Raw genomic sequence first — 20,000 nt, 5'->3', positions numbered from 1 at the left:
TTAGTTCGCACTGGCGACATAAGGATCATAAGAATAATCATAAACATAAACATAAGCTTCTTATGTTCTAGTGGAGACGGCCGCTCTAAAAACGTAACGCTTTTCCTCGAAGCTGGCCGCCATCTTTAAAATGAACCGACCCGAAAGTACTGGTCCTAGACTTTAATTGGCCAAAACACAATGACCCCGTTGCGTCATTATGTCGTTATGATTTTCGCGTTCCCACTGCAAAGAAAAGCGACATAGTCATAGTCAAAGCCATAGTCATAATCATAAGAAAATGGTCGATCATTTTCTTATGATTATGATTATGTTGATCATAAGGGCGCCTATGATTATGTTTCTGGACGTTCCCTCTAACACATAAGCGACATAACAGCGTTATGTTCGTGCTTATGATTATAATTATGATCGTTATGTCGCTAGTGGGAACTAGGCTTAACCCGAGCTTCAATTTTCAAATGAAAAATGTGCATAAATGTTTTTCCTTACCTCATACGCAATGGCCTCCAAAGAAGCTCGAAAATCCTTTTGTTTTAAAGACCAGATTCCAGATCCCATGCATTTGTATGTATAGCCTATTTTACCTCTTCCGTCTAACTCCAGATCAGACAGACTTTTTGCGTACATAAACTTCCTCAGTTCTTCCTAAAAAAAGACCAACAGATCAGTATGCCCTTGCCAGCTTAGGGTTCGGTCAGCGTGACGATGATTTTTTTACTGCGATTTTCATAATTCTGCGGAATCTTATCTCCAAGCGCTGAGACGCCAAACTGCGTTTTGACTTCCATCAATCAAATTTCCGAACAAAGTCGGGAAGATCGACTCCATCTCCGGAAATTGAATTGGAGTTTTTGTTCAGTTCACAGCTCGAACACCGTTATGATGTGTTTTTAGAAATTCTTCAGTAAAAAGATTCGTACAGATTCCATCGCTTTCCATCGGCGTCGAATTTGAATATAAGAATGTACCGTGGGAACCAAAGATGCTGACTGGTGAGTTAGTCACGCATAAATTGATTTCGTCATCTGTGGTTGGCGTCGGAAGTTTGATTGATGGAAGCCAAAACGCAGTTTGGCCGTTAGTGCTTGAGGATGAATTCCGCAGAATTGTGAAAAACGCAGTAAGCGTCAATTGAATTTAGCTGTGTGGCAATAATTGTGGACACTATGCAAAAAGGAAAGGAAATGAAAGGAAAGGAACTTTATTTAAGTGTCTAGGCGTTCTAGCGCTGGAGCACTAATTAGGGACACAGTAAACTGAAATTAACAATTAATGTAAATCAAGTGGAAATGTTGGGTTTTTGAGGAGAGGGGGAAACCGGAGTACCCTGAGAAAAACCTCTCGGAGTAGAGAAGAGAACCAACAAACTCAATTGACCCATATGTGACCTCAAGTCTGGGAATCGAACCCGGGCCACATTGGTGGGAGGCGAGTGCTCTCATCATTGCACAATCCCTGCCCGATCTCCCTGACTGACCGGCATCTTCAATCAGCACTGATAATGATTTTTTTTTATGGATACCAACATTTTTTGGAAAATTTGCAAACAAATTTGACTGCCAACATTATTTTGTTCACTTTAGATTTATTCTTTAGTAGAAGTGGAAGTTCCTTTTATCGGTTGACGTTGATACCTCTGGTGTTGTTTCAAGCAAGTCGCTTCCATGTTCCTCCGCATTCTTGATCGCGGTTTCATACGCGTAATTAAACGCTTTATCAATGACGGCGTCGACATCGTATTCCCCCGTTTGTGTGATGTGTTTCCCTTGTAACATTAAAGAAATCGCTGTTGTCACGGCAATACATGACGCAAGGCATCTTGGGTCTGCGTGCGTGACTTTGCAGGCGGCCATTGTATTGGCTATCACTGCATCAATGTCACCGAAGTCATGGATACCAAGAATCGAAGTGCGCATGACACCTCCGTTTGGAGCAATGATGCGACCAGAAGATTCCCAGACGTACTCTGCAGCCTGTAATAAAAAATAACACCATAACTAAGAGTGACCACTCACCCGTGTGGATGTTTGGAGAGAAAATTGAACATTTATCGTCAAATGCTCGCAAGCACGTCAGTCTCAAATCTGGTCATTTAACGTTGTTGACAGGACGAGAAAGGCTCAGAAATGTACCAAAATGTCAAGCGCACGTGCGGAGCGTCCCGAACGTTTGTTTTTTTTTTTCATTAGCCCGATTGTTTTGTGAGCCGATTGTCGATTGTCCGATTGTCCGATTCCGACACTTGGTCTAATCGGCTTCCGATTGTCGGCCGTCTAAGCCCGGCTTGGACTCTCCGTTGGAGCTTATAAGAAAAGAACGACGTCGACGGCTGCGAGAATGCTACAATTCAATATGTTTAATGAACAAAAACAACGGCTACTGATAAACAATATATATGGTCTTTGAAGATATTATGGTGGACATAACCCGCAGGAAATGGACATGGATTGGGCATGTATTAAGAAAGGACTCTGGCGATGTTGCTAAAGAAAGTTTGTTCTGGACACCAGAGGGGAAAAGACAACGGGGAAGACCAAGAATAACTTGGCGAAGGTCAGCGGAGAAAGAACTCAAGTCCATGCACCTGACCTGGAGTGAAATTCGAAAGGTGGCACAAGACCGCTCCCGCTGGAGAGAGACTGTAGAGGCCTTATGCGTCCCTTGGCGCAAAAAGGACTGATGATGATGATGAAGATATTCCCTTGAGCTTATTTATTCCAAGTTGCACTCAAAATCATTTGATTACTTGTACAAATTTATAAATTTGGTGGCGTGGCAATTTCCATAACTGTCTTCGCTGGTACTTGCTCACTCTTGTGCAGTGGCGTAGGCAGGGTTTTTCATTGGAGGGGTCAAGAATGAACACCGTAAGGAGCCAGTGTCCGGGAGGAATAGGTGACATGTCCCCCCCCCCCACCCCTACCCCCCCCCCCCCCGGAACATTCGTATATGCAATTGCAATTTCCTGAATCCTCCAATGGATATTATTTTTTTAAAGAAAGATACATAGCAAAATTCCGGGCATTTCAAGTACTTTCCCGGGGGGTCACGGGCACCCTAGGACCCCCTGGCTTCGCCCCTCTTATGAAAGATCCCAATCAAAGATTGTAAACGTACCTTGTGAGGATCCTTAAGGAAACGAGGGTCACGTAGAACAGCGTGGGTGGTTCGGCCAATACCCATTCCACAAATATCACCCAGCTCCTTAAATCCTTCGTCACACCACCTTTTCATCTTTTTCGCAAAGTCTGCAGGAATCATCTGTTTCCAGACACGTAAAGAGTCAAATAATGAGTGATCTACAAATATGACTATAAACCACAGAGCAAGACCACTACTTTGGGAAATAAGCTATTTTCCCTTTGTGACAGTGTGTTATAGATAAACAATAGCCTTCATTTGGCGCGAAAATATGCTCGGATATTTGTCCGCGGACATTATCTGTTCCGAGAAGCGAACACTTTTCCGAGAGCGAAGCTCGAGGAAAACTGTGAGCTTCGAGGAACAGATAATGTCCAAGGATAAATATCCGAGCATATTTTTAAAGCCAAATTAAGGCTATTGTGTTTATTATCCTTCAAATATTTTTCGCAACAAGCGGGATCTTGCCCGTCCGTCATATGTCAACACGTCACAGTTTCTCAATTGGCTTCCAAAACCGCGTCATTCAATATTCATTTCCAGAATTTCGAACAGACTTCGCTTCAGTTAAAAGAATACGCTTGGGGAAAAAGTACAATATTTCAGTGAAAGGAAAACATATTTTTTTAATTGTGTGGATACAAGTGGCGGATACGATTTACAAACAGCTTACCGTCAAAAACGTTAACAGCGTATGAAGTGGATTTTTTGGTGTTTTCTGGTACCGCTCTATCGACCAGCAGGTTTATCTCTTCTTCTGTTACGAAAGCAAACCGTTCTGCCATCCTAACATTAATTTTAATGTGAGACTTGAATCCTTGAAGTCGGTTTTAAAAATTGGGGAATATCATTGGGGAATATTCTCGGATATTCCCCAGTTTTAGCTGGGGAATATTCGACCACGTGACGCGTTTAGACCAATCACGCGCGAGCGAAAATATTTGATGGATTATAATTGCGGATATGAGCGACTTTCAGATATGCCCGTAATGCATTTTGTTTCCTCCAAAATGACAGTCCTTTTTTTATCGATTAACAGAAAGTTCATGAGGAGAACACCATTTAACCATAATTTCAATTTGGAAATAGCTTTATAACCTTGTGAATTCTTTGTTAAAAATACACATATGCTGGCCGCCATCTTGGATTATACGTGACGTCAATGAAGCTGTTTCCTTGTTCGCGAGAAAAGCCGCAATCTCCGAAACTACAGATTCTAGGAAATGTGAACAACATGAACGGTGTTTCGTCCGTCTGACCTATTTGAGCAACTTATGTGTTGCTGAACAAAAAGGCATGACTGGAATTTGAAGAGAGGAATTTGAGCTCAATGACGTCACGTATAATCCAAGATGGCCACCTGCATGTGTGTATTTTTAACAAGGATTTCACAAGGTTATAAAGCTATAATTTCAAGATTGACTGTCATTTTGGTTAAAAGCTGTTGTCCTCTTGAACTTTGTATTAATCGATAAAAAAGGATTGTCATTTTGGAGTGAACTTCTCCTTTGACTATTGTTTTCAAAAGCACTTGGGAAATAGTTGTCAATAGTTTATGCAAAATTTTGTGGGCAAAACAAAATACATTGCGGGTTACATGAAAGTTGCTATGAAAATGATGTAATGTACCAAATATCAAGCAGTTGAAGGGATCATTTGCAATATAGCCTGCAGTGCAGGCAGATTTTGGCGGGGCGAGTGGTATATTTCCATCGGATGTTCATGCCGCCATCTTGAAATAGAAAAACAGTGGAGAGTTGGAGCGAGGTAAAAAGTTTACCAAGCGTGGCCCCCCACCCCCTATGACAGTTTGTCATTCTCGCCCCAATTCTCCCAGTCTGCAGCGAATCCAAAATGGCGGCTAGACACTCGAAAGATCAAAAGATGAAAACCACCAAAACCGCCTGCACTGCAGGCTATTTGCAATAAAAATAATTACTGTCATCATCATCCTAATTGTCATCATCATTATCACTATCACCATCATTGTCATCAATGTCATGGCTATCGTCATGCGCATCACGATAGTCCTTGTCATCAGTGTCGTCGTCATCGTCACCATCATTGCCGTCATCATCATCATCATCATCATCATGACCACCTCATCATCATTATCCTCATCTTATTCTTTCAGTCATCATTATTATTAATTACCTTGCCATTGTTCTCAATCAAAGACTGTAAGATCAGGATCATTTGATCAGAGTCATCAGTCCAATCACCAGTTTCAAACCTGTCACGGTGCATGTCTCTATTCTTCATTTCATACTCTAAATTGGGAAGTGACGACTTCGTGAATTTGGCCTTTAACTTTCCCCCCCAGCTTTGGTGGTAATTGCGGCCATAGATCTATAGATGAAATAAAAAAGTACATTCTAAGGGCATTCATGGATTGCGTGTAATTCCTTCACAAATTACCAATATAATAATGATAATAATAATAATAATAATAATAATAATAATAATAATAGTAATAGTAATAGTAATAGTAATAGTAATAGTAATAGTAATAGTAATAGTAAACATAGATCAGGAGTTTGTGATTATTGAGATGTTGCCTGTCTATTTGACACCAGATTTAAGAGCCAAAAGAGAAAGAAAAGGGTATTATATTAATCAATAAAAATATTATGAATAATAGAGTGATAAAAACAAAAAAATAAAACAAATATATATTAAACATTAATAAAACCCACAGGATTTCACAGGTTTTGTACAGTGTACTTATCATGCATCTTTCATCACATAATTATCATAAAATCACGCACCAACTCAATCGCAATAACTACGTAGTCAGGATATGCTTGTTCGAAAAGCCAGGTTTTAAGTAAGCCTTTGAATATAGATAGAGAAGAATATGACCGGATATTAGGAGGGAGTGAATTCCACAGCTCAGGGGCTGCACAAGAGAAAGCTCTCTTTCCATAAGAGTTAAGATAAGCTTAGACAGATCGAGGCTAGGCGACCTTAGAATTAATGAAGGTCAGACAAATAGGACGGTGCACGGTTAATGAGAATTTTGAAAGTAAGAAGTAAAATCTTATATTGAATTCTTTGTTTAATGGGTAGTGATACATGTATGTTCAGATTTGTGAGAAAAGGTGAGGACTCTGGCTGCACTATCGTATCTGTACCAGTTAACATAGGTTTTGCACCGAAGATTTAGACAGGCCATAAAGAAGGGAGTTGCATATATTAATAAAATCTAATTTAGAAAATAAATACCCCAAATTCCTGCACTTTTCCAGAAAGGTACCAGTGTGTATAACTCCCGACCACTTATTTTGAGGTATAATAAATAATTCACACGTTTTATTGTAGAATATTTCTTGTCAAGAAGTTATGAACCATCCTGATGTCTACTGTCTCCAAATTAATTGTACTGCCCTTATTCATATCACTGTCAACAAATCACAGTAAATGCTACCTAGTAGATATTATTCCACCTTGCAATAATTAAAAGTCATTGTTCTAAGACAATATTTACAATCATATTGACACATTCTTAATTTCAGAGCCCTTGGCAAAGTTAAGAAATATTTGTTCACAAAAGATGTTATCAATACATGATTTGCAAATTTGTGTAACTTACAAGTTCAGCTTCTTTCTTGGACATAAACTCTGTTAGCAGTCCAATAGCATCTCCAATACAGTTCCCATATATTGTGCCTTTTATGCGATCCAGAAGGACTTCCTTAGACAAGGAAGTTGTTACATTGAACTGGGGCCTCTCTTTTTCAGGACACTGTCATCATAATCAGAAAGTTAAGAAGTTATTGATAAGCTTATAATCGTTTCTACTCGACTGTATCTATGTATCCATAAAAATGAGCTTGGACTTAAGATAGCAAAATTTTATACTCGTTGATACAGTGGAAATTCAGTGTGATAACCAAATTTTTAGTTGATCAACTTCTAGCGGGCAGGTACAAAATACAGGTCACAGGTCCAGGTCACAGGTCATTGTTTTACCACTGAATACAAAAACAACCCTACAGCACCTGTTTACAAATGCTAACATTAGGCCTAAAAACTTTTCTTTAGGCCTAATTAGGCCTAAGGTTCTTTAATGGATGCTAGCTTCTAAAGAATACTTTGTGTTTCATTTGGTAAAAAAATAATAACCTGTCACCTGTGTTTTGTACCTGTGTTTCTTGAGCTGCAAAAGAGCCGTGAAGCAGCAAAGTTGAGTCACGAAGCAGTGAGAAAGAGAAAAACTTCTGGTTACCTTGGACTTGAATCTCACTTTCTTGCAGACGCCAGCTGTCAAACGCGTCAAACTGATAATTACAAAAGGGACCAATGGCAACTTGGCAATCACGCCTCCCCTAAGTATGACCAATCCAATGAATCAATCACATTGAAGTGCGTGTTTGTGATTAAAGTATCGACCAATTAGAGCCTGAGGGTCAGATCTTGACCCTGGTGTCTGCACGAAAGTGAGATTCAAGTGCAAAGTAACCAGAGGTTTTTCTCTTCCTCGCCGAACTCATGCATCTTCGCCACTTGCATGGCAGCTCAAGAGAAACCTCTGGGACAAGGGCACTATGACCAGGATTGAGATGTGTAAGTTTTTGGTCAGGTGGTCATTCAAAGGTTTGAGTCAGTTCTTGAAAGTGCATGCTATTAATTGAGCAAAAAAATCAATAATAATTTCTTTTTTCTTGAAAGTGTGTCAATTTGCTTAACACTTGACCCTTGATTTTTATCCAAAGACTGTTAACTTAGTGTCGTTTAGGAGTTCATAGTCTGCCATTACTGACATGTTCAGACTTTTTGAGACCCCTGTACAAGCAGTATGTGGCACTGATGGACTTAAAGTGCCCCCGTGACCAAAAAATAAATTCTTAATTTTTCTTTGGATTCCAAAACTATGTTAACTAAACACTGTAAGCGACCAAGGTTTTAAGCCTTCATTTCAAAAAGACACCTGTTTACTTTAACTGGAATTTTCCTATTTAATGGTCCACCATTACTAACTTTAAGTTCTTGAGAGACCTGGATTGAGGAGAAAATGACGTCGAAGGCTCACTAGTTTAAGAATGTAATGTGTGGATACACGACAGAATTAATATGCAGCATGGGAGTTTTGGGCTTTCCGACTTTTAAACTGGCGTTTTGCATATATTAAAAGCCTCATTCATATGCTGAAATTTTAAGCTAGTGAGCCTTTTTCCTGGATCCAACCCTCTGAGGTCCAATCGGTCAGTTTTGAATGTGATTAATGGTGGACCATGAAATCCAAAACTTACACTCAATTAAAAAAAAACAGCCTTTGGATAAAAATCAAAGCTCAAAATTTTGCCAGACAGGTATTTATTTTTTAAGCAAACACACTAACTTTCAAAATCTGAAGAAAAAAAGGAAGTGACTTTTTTTATCACAGGGGCACTTTAAGAATCAGTCTTATTATTTGCAAAATCATTGAATTTTAATGTGAGTGCAAGACCCATAATTCAGTTTATGATACACTGCACAGTGTATTCAATAATCGTCCATATTTAAAATATTGGGCGCAGCTATTAAAAACACAGACTCAGGCATCCTATTGCCTTTGTGTTGATCACAACTTGAGACCGATATCGATGTGTCGTGCCCATTTCATTACAGGGGTGCTGCATGTACGTCTTCAAGATACTTTAATTTAACAGCATTTCATGCATGGTTTAGCAGACAAAACAAAGCTTTTACATGAGGAGTGGAATAGCAAAAGTGCGTTTGTAAACAATGCGCCTTCGGCTTATGGCTTGTGGAATTTTGAGAACTTCCAAAACATCACTCGTGCCCATAAATCAATCACATTCATACGGTTTTCCTATGCAAATCTCAGAGGTATAAAATATTTAAAGCAAGCACATTGCTGAATAGATTTCTGTTGCCAGTTGTCAAGACACAGGTCCTGAACACTCAGTGGAATCGATGGTCGATAACAATCAATGTCAATTAATCGATTAATGTTGATAATCGATGGACAATCAATCGTACAAGTTTTTGTGATTATCGATTGTCATTGATTATCAATATCATCAGAGTCTCTTTCGATCTTCCTAGATAAGTCCTGAAAAGGAAAGAAGACTCTGCCAGCCGCCTCAACACTTCGTATTAAGCATGCGTTAAAAATTTAAACGTACAGTATTCGGGAGTCAGTCAAGCGTGACTAGTAACCGCAAAACCATATACCTGCCAACTTTTTCTGAGATATAGGTGTGAGATTTTTATCCTGGGAGTGCTGGTATTTTTGAAGACGACACGAACATTTCCGAAGATTTCCGAAGACGTCCAAAGTCTTCCGAAAAAGTCCGAAGTCTTCCGAAGACGTCCGAAGTCTTTCGAAGACGTATAAACGCGAGCTCGCTCCCAGTGCTTTTCAGTTCAAAAATCAGAGATGGCGAGGAAGGTAATTGTCATTTATTCATTTTACACATGGTTTTCGTTCCTTACATGGGTCTGAGCAAGAGAAAATGAGGGGACAGAGAAGGAGGCTCTCGCTCCAGCCCTTGGGATATGTCATGTCCACGAAAGTTATTTTTAGACTAGCGGAAGTCTTCCGAGACGTCCGCATGCAGGCCAACCTCGGCCCGATGTTTGAAAGACAATATATATTCATCAGCCTTTCACGTGCGCCATCATTTTCTCTTTTCACTAATAACCTGAGAGCGAAGCGAGACTGCATGCGGACGTCTCAGAAGACAGACTTCCGCTAGAACAAAGACTACCGCTCGTCTAAAAATAACTTTCGTGGACATAACATATCCCGGCCAACGCCTTGAGCCTCCCTCTTCCCCTCATTTTCTCTTGGTCTGAGTTAACATATTTTTGGAAATTGTGTCAAGCAAGACGGCAACAACTCACATTTTTCAATCAGGCGTGAGAAATTGGCCCGCAAGCGTGAGCCGGTGTGAGATAGAAGTTTTTAACCCGCAGGCGTGAGACTCACGCCTAAGGCGTGAGAGTTGGCAGGTATAAAACCACAAAGCCAAAACAAACAGTTACAATATTTTCGAACAACTCTGGCAAACACACGACAACTAAGGAATCATTTCCTTGGAAACTCAAGATACTAGTCAAGTATTTAAAATTGCCATTTCAATTTTTACTGAAAAATTAATAGGTTTCTCAATTCTGGCAAACTAGCTTCTGTAACCGACATACGGAGGAAATGCTCATGGAAATTTAGACAGTTAAAAATTGTCACGCTTTGTAAATTTAAAACATGATTAACGACACGCGGCGATTGATCATGCACACAAATAAATGAAGGTTTGACAAATCGAAACTGCACTGACTCATCGATTTCTTTGGATGAGCGGAAAATCTGAGAAAGTCGAGGTGGCTGGCAGAGTCTTCTTTCCGCCTCCTCCCGACTTATCTAGGAAGATCGAAAGAGACTCTGCTCGCAGGGTACAATAAGCTAAAAGAATCAATCAATTAAATAAAATAACATCGATTTTCATCGATTTCCAATAGGAACACCAATCGATGTCACTCGATGATGTTCGCCACTACTTTTATGTGATTATCGATTGGTCATCCATTGGCCATGCTACTTGATGCCAATTTTAAATTAACTGTAATCGATTGCCATCGATTGATCGATTCATTTTCCGATCATCGATTTCTATCGATCGTTCAGGCCGTGAAGACAGCAGTGGCTGGTTTTTTGGAAACTATTCTGATAAGAGTTCTACATAAGCTTACAGCTGATGTGTTTACTTCGTCATCTGGTGATTTCGTTTTGCAGTCTGATGATTCCATGATTTGATCATTTTTGGACTCGGAATCGTTTCCTTTCTTGTCTGGCACTGCTGCCTGTTCGCTCGATATTTCCATCGTCAATGCTTGCGAGTGTCACGCAATCATCGATCACCACAGGCAACCCAAGTTCACAATGCCAGGTAGGACACTTCATGATGATTACATATTGCTATGTTAGATTAAGATTGGCCAGGGCCCAGTCCCTCAAAAGCCGATTAACGCTAATCTAAGATTAACTAGACCCTCCGTGATGGTACACTGGGTTGCCTGTGGTACGTGCACCGTTCCAAACAATTTTTTTCAAGGTCATTAAGAAGTCATACCAGAAGAGGCCCTTTGGCTCACAGGTCCTCACACGTTCGTACGACGAAACAGATCTGTCCTTGCGTAATATGTAGCTCTAACAGTGCACGATATTGTTTTGGTATTGTCTATCATTGTAGTGCCATGGTAGAAGTCTTGGGTAAATAGTCTGAGAAGACATGTGGTTACTAGCAAAGTACTGAACCCAGAAAGATTGAAGAAAATAAATGGGAAGTGGGAAACATTGGCTTCTGGGCTGACATGTTGATAAACTTCTTTTCACCACAAGTTTAAGCGTGCCCGCTGAGCATCTCACAGCTTTGTAACGCCGAAGTTCCCTGAAGTCAAGCCCTGTTTGGCGGGGTTAGTGTTTGGATGGGAGACCAAAACAATATACCCCTCATAAAACAGAAGCATCGGACCGAAAATACTTTTAACGCTAACAAATGCGAACTCAGCAAGGTACAGATCTTGTTAGCTGGCTCTATGCAAAAACAAATATTGATGCAAAAGTAAACAACTATTGATACACAGTTTTTAGGAAGAGCAGAAGGAAGTCTCCAGGACGGTCGATCGAGAATAACATATTTACGACATGAAAACAACATTAATTTTGAACCGTGAATATAGAATATAAAAAGTTACGATCAGCAACAAACATTTTGGGAGATTTTTGCTACGTTCAAATAAATCGCCAAATCGAAAGTGACATGGCCGGAATTCAGCGGGCGCCGTGATTAAGTTACCGCGGCATGTTTACTCGCCAAACAGTGAAGCATCTGTGTCAAATGATGGCAAGATACCGGGTTTTTGTAAGTTTCTTTTTCTGTCAAGTGTTATAAAGTTTGACAATGAAATGAGCGAAGTCAAAACAAAGATCACAATCGCACAACTCTTGTTTATGCAAAGTCAAAATTTACTCTCCAAGACGCATTCGACGTTATTTATCACCAGGTAATTTCATCATTTTGGAAATGGCAGCTACTTTATTATTCATCTGCGTCACAATTTTTCACTGATTTTGGGGCTCATTTTGTTGAAACTCAAGCAAGCTTCCAACAGGCCTGTGAACCCTTCCTGCTTACAGAGCAATACAAAAAAAGTTCTCCCATATCACATTTCAATACACAACATGATATTATAATTGACAAAGGCAGAAAATATCACAGAATCCTTTTCCAGCGAAAAATTTATTGAAACAAACAACATATTTGCTCAAAGAGGCGAGAACCTCTTCCTATTTCATTGCGTGCGTGAAGGCAAGAAACTCAATCGTGTCAAATTACCATGTACTTCAGGTAAATACAGCTCACTATGATTTCGGCTCGACGGGCGATAGATTGTTGTCGAAGTCCATTACTCGTCGCTTTTAAGATTCCACCGCCTGTATATCCAACTGACCTGCCATTCATGAGCTTCATAAGGGTATATTTTGTTCAAAGATCCACTAAAACGCCATTCGCGTTACATGACTTTCGACGCCATTGCCGGTTAAGTTAATCGTTCTACTGTATCCACCAGAGAAATCTACGCATTTCCCACTACCCTCTCGATCCTAAGAAAATACGCGCAGAAGGCTCTATGCACAAAGCCACCACTTAGCAGGGCAGTGACAGGCAAGACTTTTACCGACACGGAAAAAAAAATAAAAAAAACGACGAAATAAACGCAGACCTCGACTGGTTTGCCATAGGCAACCCAGTAAAAATTAACTAAGCAGTTTATTTCTCTACTCCCAAATGCTGTTCAACGCAGATTTTCGGCGGAACTTTACATGAGAAGACGTCAATCTTGAAAAACAAAAATAAGCAAAAGAAACTTTCACCAAAAAGTTGAAAACGTTAAACAAAAGTTTACGCTAATCCTGGATTAACTTAATCGGCTTTCGAGGAACCGGGCCCAGGTGAATAGACGGTCATATACCGATTGGGCTAACTCAGGGTGCGTTCGATTGACCCTATTCCGGAATAAGAATACGTGGAGTGATGATTTAAAACGGCATGTTTGGCGTTTTGAAGCAACAAGGATAAGAAAGATTTTTAAAGAAAACGAGAAAACTTTTGAAATTACAAGACTTGTTTCGACAGAAACGGCTGTCATCTTCAGTTGATTAATGTACAAAGCGTTAAGTTGAATTTATAAGTCGGGAAAAGTGCTAATTATGCCAGTAACAACGGAATGTACATAAAACATGACAATGTGAGAATTAAAAGGGTACGACGGCTACGGAGACGAAAACATCACTTCAAAATATAAGTTTGAGCTGTTTTAAGTATTTCATGATTATTCCATCTTGTTTATATTATTCAATATGAGCGAAGTGTCCTAAAACTGGATTGGTACAGACGGATTTGAAGTAAGGAGTGAGACTGAAAGATCCACGGTAGTTTGTCCACGTTGTCGTCAAAACCTTAAATTTGGTCATTACACGTAGTAGTTTTGACGAGTACGGGAGAGAAATGTTCAAAAATGCGTGCCGCACGTGCAGCACGATCATTTTGGTTCTTTTAACCAGTAATATCACTGCTTTTTGGCGTGGTCTCTGCCGTAGCCGTCGTTGTTTCTTAAACTCCCTAAGATCTACGATGGCGACGGCAACGAAAATGCCACCACAAAATGAAAGTTTTAATTTAGTCTTTCTCGATCGTTCTCCCTAGTTCACTTCGTACAACGTGGTCAAATTATTCTAAAAATAAATGTGTACAAGAGTATAAATAGAGAATGAAAGATTTGCATTTGTATGTTCGCGTTGTCATCAAAACCTCAAAGTTGGTGATTTCCCGTCGTTGTTATGCAGATTTCCGCAAGAGTTAAGGAGTTTAAGCACACGACGTTTTTGAGCCAGGGATGGTAACCGGAAATGAAAATTTCGCATGCCAGGACAGTAGTATCTTCCAGATTTTTAACCTAATCATCTCTAATGGAGAAAAGATACTTAGCAATGTAAATGTGATTGTGCGAAGACAAGCTAGTGAAAAGGGAAAACCGGCTCACTTCCGGTTGCCGTACGTGGCTCAAAAACGTCGCGTGTTTAAACTCCCTAATTTTTGCCAAAATGCGTGCCGCACGACGTGCCGCATGTGCATCTCTTTTAACTACTGATATTATTGTGTTGTTTGGTTGGAGTTGTGGCAGTCGTCATAGTTTTGTAAGGTCGACCGCAAACTTCAAACCGCGGTCAGCCGTTAGCGGTTTTGCATAAGGTTCGGCTTTTGGAGGGAAAAAACGCGCCATGTTGGATTATTCCTTTACTTTATTCCATGTTTTAATTCAACTGATCCAGTGTCCTCATGGATGTGCAAATGATCAACCAAATTTGTTTAATTCAAGAGTTTAAGCATTAATTTTAAAAAACGTATCTTGTAGGTTCAAACGTGAGTTTCTACAGAATTTTAAATTAAGGTGAAAAACGCTTCAGTAAATCACTTACCGCAAGAAGAGTAAGCCATGTCATGTGACACTCAGTGGTTTTCCGAAAAATTCGAGATGCTAAATGCGTTGATGCAGAGATTACTTGAAACGGCGAGCAGCAAGCGGAAGTGTGCTACGTGTCATTATAAAATAATCAGGATAGTACGCGCACTCTCATTGGTCAACAGCTGTGTTTAGATGAGAGTATGGAAACACAGCTGTGACATCACACGAATTTTGATTGGTTATGTATTGTCAGACGCGCGTTTTGATTGGTTGGTAGGAAATATGAGCGTGTGTCAGGAAAATCAATTTAAACATCGGGGGAGTTGGGAGACAGAATTCGAGACAGTTATGCAATTCGAGACAGAATTCGAGACAGTTATGCAAACCCTCGACTGCGTCTCGGATTTGCATAACTGTCTCGAATTCTCCCAACTCCCCCTCGTGTTTAGATGAGGCTATGGAAACACGGAAAACGTCCTCTATTGCTTAATAAGAGCATGAAAATTTCCTTGTTCGAACTTTTCTCCCTCTTTTGTGAAGTTGCTTGATATGTCTCTACATGACATGCAAGAAATGAGCTAAATCTCTCAATTATGGCAACCCTTTCATTTACACGATCGAAATGTTCATTCTCCTAACTAGCACCACGGATTTCTTTGTTGGAAATTCGTGAGAATTTGGTGTTATATCAAAATCACACGTCTTAAGCCAACTCCGTGCATCAGGGCTGGCTTTTAGTGGCGAAGGAAGCATGCGCACAAGAAACAGATGCATATTCGGTGGGATTTTTTATCATAACTACGACGACGACGATGATGAAAAGAACTTACTTTAAGCGCTAAGCGTATTTAGCGCTGGGAACAGTGTACAGAAACCAAATGAAATCATAGGTTGGTTTTTGAGGAGAGGGGAAAAAAACCTGGCTACCGGAATCTGGGAATCGATCCCTGGACACATTGTCGAGGGGCGAGTGTTCTCACGACTGTCTCATCCCTGTTCACCTTTCTTAAAACAAACCTAGGTCATTAATCTATGACAAGAAGGCCTGTTTATTTAAGTTGTTTGCGCTTATACTAGCTTTGTATTCAGTTGAACGAAAAGAAATCACGAAAATGTGATTGTTAGTAGTGAAAGTCAATTTCTCTGCAAGTACTGCACAAACGAAAGAATATGCTGGATTTCTTTTACGTGCAATTCAATGGGCGTGTAATTGCACCGAAATATTTCTCAATGGTATGGCCTTTAATTATAAATCTTATGTAATTTCGACTTTGCTAATAAAAAAGGATGTAGACGAACATTCAACGACAAATGGCCATTATATCCACTGTATTCTCTGAGGAAATCAGACAGCTGGCTAAAATAGTCATTCAGATTTGAAGGATATGCATAATAATTACTCAAAAGTTTGTTTTTGAAAAGCAAACGAGTAACACTTAGTAAGCGAGTGAGTAAACACAGAAAAACTCTTTTTACAACGACGTTTGCTTATAACATGAATAATTGCATATGGATACTGGGGTACCCGACAATTGAAAACAAAAAATTCTCTATTGCTTTATAGTCAGTGTTTCTTGTTGATGGTGATTTCTTGGTCAATACGAAACTACAAAATTGACGAGGATCTCTCCTTATCTATCTGACTAATATTGTTTTTTTTTTTTTTCGTACTTCCACAAAAAAGTGTGTCAATTGAACGGTCAACAACATAAATTAGTTTACGCTAAAAAGAAAACTTCATCAAAAGACAGTATTTCTGATGTTTGAATGAAGCTAGTTTAAAGATGCTTTAGAAAGCAAACAAGCAAACACAAGATACAGTTATAATCTAACCGCGTGGAAGATTGCGCATTTGTAACAAGGCACCAAGGCAGGGATTTCGAGATGGCGTTAACAGCGTTGGTTTCCTTTGCCATGGTAGGCTTTGCTGCGATATTAACCGCAAATGCAAACGTACCATACATCGAAGATGAAGCTACTGCGATGCAGAAAGAGCCTGCCAAACGTTGGCATAATGGCAACTCATGGACATGGCATTGTACCGTAAGCGCACTTTGATTTTTAAATAATCACGATTCTTATTATTTCAAAAAATAACCACAGAGAGATTTCATGCGTTTTACCCATAAAGGTTCGATTTCTTTTAAATGCTATACTTAACCACAATTACTCAGAAACTTTGGGATCCCAGCTTACAGTGTCTTCACGAAATGCCCCTCCAGTTTAGTTTTACGTTTCGCTCTTATAACGCAACCAAAAAACTTGAGTGTTTCTCAAGGCCAGTGCTGTGCCGGTGCCAGTGATGGAAAGGGTGACGTGGGGGTAAAGACGCACAAAAACTAACAAATTATCCCTTACTTATGTTTTTATCCACTCCTCAGAGATATTGTTCTCACCAAAGCCATTGCTCAGGAGGTTACCGCTGCTACCGTTCTGGATACTATTATTATCGATGTTGCAAATGGCTGCGATCTTGCACGCAGCCTGGACACTGGTGTCTACTAAAGGTAAAACTAGTAGGGACTGGCACTGGTCAAAAAGAGGTTGAACACATCGAGACCATGGCGCAGCGAGTTGTATATAAAATTGACAAAATATATCTCAGATTCCTCGGGATACGGATTTTTTTTAACTGAGCGTTGACATTCCTTTTAACAACCAGGCACCGATTTCAAACGGATACCTTTTGGCTATTGGGATAAGAAACTCTGATTAAATACTTTTTTTTTTTAAATTAGGAAATTGTCAGCTTTCCTTGTCAGTCAAAAGGCCGGTTTACGCGCTAGGAATTGTAGGCACAACATCATCGCAGCACGAATCGTACGATCGAGTTCTTGATCTCCATAATTTTGATTGCTTCTATATTGTACGCATACCATATCATCATGTAACTGATTCACACGCCGGCTTCTCTGAAAGTGTCGGCCTGATTTTCGTTTTCATGAATCGGCCGCAAATCGGGCACCCTGCGAGCAGTTGGGTTCTCCTACGCTTCCCGAGAGAGAAACCACTGCGAACAATGGTTAGTTTCTTTTAGTGAGCCGCCGTCCAGCGACAAGGACGAATAAATTAAATTTGAACCGGTAAAACGAGTTAGTAAACTTGTTTTGGCGCTTGCGCGTGTTTTTAGCTACGAAGCTGCTGCGTTTGGGCGAGCTAGCCCGCTGTGTAGTTATTTCCCGCGAAATAAGACGAAGTAATGTCAAATACATCACGTGGGTTGTGACGTACTTCACACGTGCTAGATGGAAAATCAAACGGTTGCTCTCAGTGGTTTCTCTCTCGGGAATTAAGCGTAGGAGAAACCAACTGCTCGAAATCGGGAGTCAAATCGTGCTGCGATAAACCGTCCTTAAAGTGCCTATCACCTCAAGAAACTTTTCCATTTTATTAATTCTCCGATATAGTTCAAATACATGATTGAAATTTCACTTTTTTATTGGCTTTGAAAGACAGGAAAAGTGATCATACTTTGATCCATATATAACCGAGCAATGAAGGGGAATCGGGTTTCGATACGAGGTTTTTTGAAAACAGTGATGCAAATTAATTTGTGACGTCAACCCGGGTATCGAACCCATCCTCCTTCATTGCTCGGTTATGGATCAAAGTATAACGATTTTTCCCGTCTTTCAAAGCCAATAATAAATTGAAATTTCTCTCAAGAGGTTGTAAAAACAACACGATGCATTTTGAACGATATCCGAGAATAAATGAAGTGGAAAAGTGCGTTGAGGTGATAGGTACTTTAACGAAGCAAACCGGATGTTTCAAAGATCGGGCGGTGCTGCCGTAGCTGCCTTTAATTGGGTCTTTCTGAAGGAACTGGACGGCATTGTATTTTTGGTCTCTTGGGATTAGTCTATGGAGTTAGTGCTTTTTTTCTGTCTTTTGTTTTCCGTAATCTCTGCGCCGGTACCTATAGAAGAAACGCTGACATTTTTTGCTTAATCTCCGTAACATAGTTTTGGAACAGCTGCTATCATCTGCTGCTTTCGTGATACGGGAAAGAGAAGTGGTGTTTCCGAGATTATTCCTCATAGCTTATTGCATTACACCAAGAGTGAATTAGCTAAGAGTGTTCTTATGGCCTCCCCAGCACAGTCATAAAAGTGTCTATTTTTAGAACACCCGTTCCCGCGAAGATTAGTTGTAATGTACCTGTAAAAAAAACATGGCCTCTCCTGATTGGTTAAGGTGGTGGCCCTTTGTTGTTTTCGCGCAAAGTGTATCTAAAAATAAATCCATTTGTGACTGTGCTTGGGGAAGACCGCAAAGTGTTAAAGAAACACTCTTATCTAATTCACTCTTCGTTACATCAGCCAGAAACATTAGCACGGTGAATTTGTGGCGTTTCGACTTGAGGAAGGTTAAAGTAGGAAACAAGGTATAGACGACTTACCGCCTCTTATTAATTTGCTTCTCAGGGTGGCTGCTGCGTAAAAGGTTATACGTGTAGACGGGGAAATTACGGTTCCCATTGGTATGGCAAGTGCGTCGTCTCCTGTAGTTCCGACGAAAGCTGCCCTAGCTCGCAATGCTGTGCCAACGGGGTGTGCAGCCCAAAGAAGAAACCGAACGAGTACTGCCGTCTTACAGAGGCTACAGAGGTAATGATTATTAAGGACGGTGCCTACTATTGTTATTGCGCATACGCTCTGCGCATCTCCAGATACTCGGATTTCCTATCGGTGATGCTTAATAATGCAGGGATATTTTTGCGCGGTTTAAAACTATGCAGAGAAAGTAGATCTTAGTAAGTACTCTTGGTATCCAAAAAGAAAATTGGCGGGTAAAATAACCATGCATTCTTTAGAGATAATTCACACGCCGGCTTCTCTGAAAGTATCGGCCTGATTTTCGTTTTCATGAATCGGCTGCAAATATGGTGTCAAGTCGTGCTGCGATAAACCGTCCTTAAAGCGCCCGTCACCTCAATACACTTTTCCACTTTATTTATTCTCCCATATCGTTCAAATACATCGTGTTGTTTTTAGAACCTTTTGATTGAAATTTCACTTTTTTATTGGCTTTGAAAGACAGGAAAAGTGGTCATACTTTAATCCAAAAGCGAGCAATTAAGGGGAATGGTTGACGTCACAGACTGCTTTGCATTGAGATAGTTGTTTGAAAACAATGATGCAAATTAATTTGTGACGTCAATGCGATATCCTGATTGGTTAAAGTGGAGACCCTTTGTATGTTTTCGCGCGCAAAGTGTATCTAAAAATAAATCCATTTGTGACTGTGCTGGCGCAAGACCGCAAACGATAGAGAAAAATTTTCACTCTTTGTTACATCACCCAGAAACATTAAGACGGTCAATTTGTGACGTTTCGGCTTTAGGAGCAAGGATGGCACAGTCGGTTAGTGCGCGGCCT

General features: G+C 40.1%; 2 protein-coding genes across 4 annotated transcripts in view; one reads left to right on the top strand and one right to left on the bottom strand.

Annotated features, from left to right (window-relative positions):
• The window catches only part of LOC138011226 (ADP-ribosyl-[dinitrogen reductase] glycohydrolase-like), a 20,378-nt gene extending 5,646 nt beyond the window's left edge, over positions 1 to 14,732 (bottom strand). Inside the window, exons 1-6 of one of the 3 annotated variants that reach the window (XM_068858185.1) lie at positions 14,633 to 14,732; positions 6,737 to 6,889; positions 5,299 to 5,493; positions 3,121 to 3,264; positions 1,638 to 1,976; positions 493 to 648 (exon numbers count right to left, since the gene is read on the bottom strand). In XM_068858185.1, coding sequence (XP_068714286.1) covers positions 493 to 648; positions 1,638 to 1,976; positions 3,121 to 3,264; positions 5,299 to 5,493; positions 6,737 to 6,889; positions 14,633 to 14,656 — 1,011 coding nt within the window. In that variant the 5' untranslated portion in view covers positions 14,657 to 14,732. Of the gene's footprint in view, positions 1 to 492; positions 649 to 1,637; positions 1,977 to 3,120; positions 3,265 to 5,298; positions 5,494 to 6,736; positions 6,890 to 10,842; positions 11,035 to 14,632 lie in introns of those variants that run through there. The other 2 variants (XM_068858183.1, XM_068858184.1) reach the window with 2 other exon arrangements.
• Positions 14,733 to 16,470: 1,738 nt separating this feature from the next.
• LOC138010445 (uncharacterized) overlaps positions 16,471 to 20,000 on the top strand; it is a 5,020-nt gene continuing 1,490 nt past the window's right edge. The window contains exons 1-3 of the mRNA XM_068857410.1: positions 16,471 to 16,662; positions 17,001 to 17,126; positions 19,047 to 19,229. Coding sequence (XP_068713511.1) covers positions 16,504 to 16,662; positions 17,001 to 17,126; positions 19,047 to 19,229 — 468 coding nt within the window. The 5' untranslated portion in view covers positions 16,471 to 16,503. The remainder of the gene's footprint in view (positions 16,663 to 17,000; positions 17,127 to 19,046; positions 19,230 to 20,000) is intronic.

Source organism: Montipora foliosa, chromosome 7, assembly GCF_036669935.1.
Source record: "Montipora foliosa isolate CH-2021 chromosome 7, ASM3666993v2, whole genome shotgun sequence".
Taxonomy (NCBI): Eukaryota; Metazoa; Cnidaria; class Anthozoa; order Scleractinia; family Acroporidae; genus Montipora; species Montipora foliosa.
Note: the sequence above shows the minus strand (reverse complement) of the source record. Positions and strands in the feature narration are given on the sequence as shown.